This window comes from Pimephales promelas, chromosome 23 (assembly GCF_988280905.1).
Source record: "Pimephales promelas chromosome 23, fPimPro1.hap1.1, whole genome shotgun sequence".
NCBI lineage: Eukaryota > Metazoa > Chordata > Actinopteri > Cypriniformes > Leuciscidae > Pimephales > Pimephales promelas.
Genome location: NC_142791.1, coordinates 22,963,870 through 22,968,099, shown reverse-complemented (window position 1 = coordinate 22,968,099; position 4,230 = coordinate 22,963,870). Strand labels below are relative to the sequence as shown.

At 34.7% G+C, this 4,230-nt stretch overlaps 1 protein-coding gene across 1 annotated transcript; it reads left to right on the top strand.

The window, feature by feature from the left end:
* The first annotated feature begins 450 nt into the window (after positions 1–450).
* cetn3 (centrin 3) lies at positions 451–3,764 on the top strand. The gene is made up of 5 exons (XM_039678067.2): positions 451–604; positions 988–1,123; positions 2,570–2,684; positions 2,838–3,029; positions 3,358–3,764. The coding sequence occupies exons 1-5, from the start codon at positions 588–590 to the stop codon at positions 3,399–3,401; spliced, it is 504 nt and encodes a 167-aa protein (XP_039534001.1). The 5' UTR covers positions 451–587; the 3' UTR covers positions 3,402–3,764.
* The last annotated feature ends 466 nt before the right edge of the window (positions 3,765–4,230 follow it).

Below are 4,230 nucleotides of genomic sequence, written 5' to 3'. Positions count from 1 at the left end.
CATTAATTATTTTCATAAAAATACAATAATAATATTAACAGCAACAATTATATATAATATTTCATTAAATATACTAGTTTATGAACCACGTTACTTAATTTTAATCAGTATTGCTTATATTATAACAAATGGGTTTGGCAACAACAGTACAGTTCTGTATCTAACCTATTACAATTAACTTGTATTATATTACATCATGTCAGATATATGAATACACGTTAATTAGTATAGATTCGTTAAACACAATCTAATAATCAAAATGTGTCCAATATTACTTAACTTACCACACATTTTTCATGAACGCGCCGCCGTCAGGACCGCCATCATTAAGACCGCCCATACCAGTCCCAGTCCGCCAATCAAACAGGCTCAAACGCAAATCGTTTCAGAAACAACCAATCACAAGTATCGTCATCCTGACGCTCAGACAGCAGCAGCCAATCGGAAACGTTTCCTTGTAAATCAACTAGCAACGCGCTGTGCTTGGCGTCTGTGTTCGGGATTAGCAGGATCGTTGAAGCCGAACAATAATCTTGTTGGACGGATTTGTGTTTCAATATCAGCGAATTTATTGCTAAACTGCAAAAATGAGTCTGTCTCTGAGGTAATTATGAGTTGTTTAGTCACTAGCTGTTGGTTTAGAGACCAGCTTCTAGTGTGTTGAGGATTGCTAGCCGGAGCATGCGAATCGCTGACACATTGTTTTATAGTAATAATGGTGATTCATAATAATAATAATAATAATAATAATAATAAAATGGTTATACGTATTAAACAAAAGCAACATCACACATATCCTTCATTTTATTGCAATATGAATCACATATTCATACAGACAATCAAATCCTGTTCTGGACATTATCATAACGTATGTTCAATCAATGATATCTCAAAATACTGTCTAGTGAGTTAAGGCTGTATTTGATTGAATGGTATCTAAAATAATGGAAGATCAGAATGAATTGTTTTCCATACTTGTGCTTTTAGGACTGAACTAACTGCTGATAAGAGCAAAAAGAAGAAAAGGAGAGAACTTACAGAGGAGCAGAAGGATGAGATCAAGGAGGCGTTCGAGCTCTTTGACACAGACAAGGATAAAGAAATAGATTATCATGAGTTAAAGGTAAAGATCTCGGATATGCATTATATTCGGAATTGTCATCTATTTAAAATCTTCATGTTGAGAAATACTAACTAGTCTTAACTGATCACCCTTGACAAATGGAAGTGTTCTTTTTTTAACAGTCAACAGTAATACAACACAATTTACATATAATAAAAAAAATCTATTAAAATAATGTTTTGTGAGTAACAAATATGTTAATTCTTATCAATATTTTGATTAACTCGCACATGTAAATTCTTACTTTTTTGTATGAAAACAAAGTTTCAGATCCATTACTAGATCCCACTTTTTTATAGCAATTTTACAATTATTTATATATAAACATAAGACCAATTAAAGAGGATGATACATTTTGAATAACAATTTCACTAAAACATTAATATTAATTTGCGCACATAGCACTGGTTTGTAGTGGCCCTGGTATTTTGGTAAACTGCAAGGTCTTATATTATTTTTGGTCAGCAAACACGTACAGGTGGGGAATTTGATTTTCTTTTTTGACAATTTTTTTTTCAAAATCACTTGAAATCCTACTCTTAACCCACTTACAGCCACTGAGTTAAATGAAAATTAAGCAATTTAATCATCTGTGGAACGGGCAGGACTCGAAAAACTCCAGCCAATCATTTCCATGACCACCTAGAATCATTGGACAGAAAGTGCGTCAATCAAACGTTCGTACCATACTTTTTTCCCCTCCAGTGGTTAAAAAACAAAACTGCATGTATTGCGCATTGTATTTTACATTGTTTTGGTTGTGCTTTGGCTCTGACGGTGCGGACGAATATGGTTATCATACTGCTCATAAAACATTAACTACTAGGCTTTACCTGTTTAGTGTTGAAAGGGTCTCAAGCCATAATGAAATGACCCTTCACAATACATACATATGGTGATATATCTGTTCAATAAAGTCCCTTACTTGCCTGTTGAGTAATACAAACGCAATCTCCACGTCGCTTTTACAACATTACAAATCCCTCAGTTCTCACTATCTCTGAAAAGCCAAGCCAATGTTGATTCTTGTTTTATTACGAGCTCTGTCGCACTCTGTTTTTTCCAGCAGACTCTCGTCTGTTCGGTATTTAAAAAAAAAAAAAATGGTGAGATTTAGTTGCTCCATGTCAAACTTTCTCCCTCAATGTGACAACTAACTTATGGCTCTCCCACACCATACATGTGTCGGATATTTCGAGATACACACGGACGAGTGACGTAAGGACGCACACAATTTCATGCGGAAAAACATCCTGCTCAATCTAAAATAGAAACGCTTCCAACGGCCTTATCAATGTGAATCAGGGTAAGACAAAAACACGTTTTGGAAGAAGGATTGATGTTGTATTGACTCATGTTGATTTTGAACAAAAAGTTACATAGTGTACCTTTAAACATCAACACCAGTAGCTCAAAAATTGCTGATATTTAAAATTTGTGTTCCAGGTAGCGATGAGAGCTCTGGGTTTTGAGGTGAAGAAAGTAGATGTGTTAAAGATCTTAAAAGACTATGACAGAGAAGGAACTGGGAAAATAACTTTCGAAGATTTCAAAGAAGTGGGTAAGTTCAATAGGCCTAGACTGCAAAATGCTTTGCAGGAATAATGCTGCTGAAATCTGGAGCAGATAAATGTAACATTTATGTAAATCTACTTGCTTTGTGTGAATGCTTCACTAGCAATTTATACTTCAAAGTAATGTCATTTTCTTTAAGTGACGGACATGATATTGGAGCGAGACCCAAAAGAAGAAATAATGAAGGCGTTTAAACTGTTCGATGATGATGAAACTGGAAAGATAAGCCTGAGAAACCTACGGCGAGTCGCTCGTGAACTGGGCGAAGACATGAGTGACGAAGATCTGCGAGCCATGATTGATGAATTTGACACCGATGGGGACGGAGAGAGTAAGTTGCTGGATTTTTTTATCTAGGGAGAAGGAAAAAGTGCTATTTTTATTGCCTCTGATGAATGGAAGTAATTACTGTGCTTTTCCCTGTTGGCCCAAAGTGCTTTTCTCAATTAAGACCCAGCAAATGAATGTGTTGCAGCCAACAAAAATGGGAACAGTGGAAATGGAGGCTGAGTTGAAAGCTGTTTGTGTGTCCTTTGGCGTTGTGAAGAGTTATGATATGTAATTTAATCAGCAAAATATTAATTCTCTGTGCTGTGAATAAGTAGGTTAAAAGCAAAGTGAATTTAAGTGATCACATTTGTTCTTGTACTGTCTTTCAGTTAATCAAGAGGAGTTCATCTCCATCATGACCGGAGACTCGTGAGGAGCGGGACTCAAGGAAACCGATCGCTGAAGATTTGCCTGCACGTGTTCTGCAAAGATCCAATCCATCAGACAAACTTGATCTTATGAACAGTATACCACTTTTCAAATGTATGGAACGGTAGGTCCGATTGGTGCTAAAATTTTGGACAGAAGCTTGAACTGAACTGGCCATGATGGACGAACAACATTTCAGGTCTTGAATGTGTTGGTTTGATTTCTATAGGGATACTTTGTATTTTATCATTGCAGATGTGTCTTTAATATTAATAGTTTGTATTGTAGTTGTTCATTTTGCATTTGATAACATTCCAAAGTACTATTTATTGTAAATACACAGTAAAAACATTATTTTTCGCTTGTCTTTTTGACTAAAGGGCACAATCACATTGATAATCATATTATCCTATGATAGCATATTTGAAGAGTTCAGATGCAAAAGCCTCTAAATGCCATTTGAAATTTTCTTCTAAAATGACCACTTTTATCACGCTTGTATATTTAAGTTCAGTAATTTCACTTAAATGACAATTAATAAGTAATCTTCATTGCCATTTAAGTGAACTTACTGAACTTAAATATACAAGCTTGATAAAAATGATCATTTTAGAAGAAAATTTCAAATGACACTTTGGCTTTTGCATCTGAACTCTTCATTTATTTTGCAATCCTGTCTTTACATTGTTGATCCAATTTTAAACTGATTCCAGGCAATCCAGCTCAATTTTTCTGAAACCGAATAGGTTTCCCATTCTTTTCCACCTTTTTAACTTGTTGCAAGATTATATTTAATATAATTAATATTAAATATCAATAATATAATGTAATAA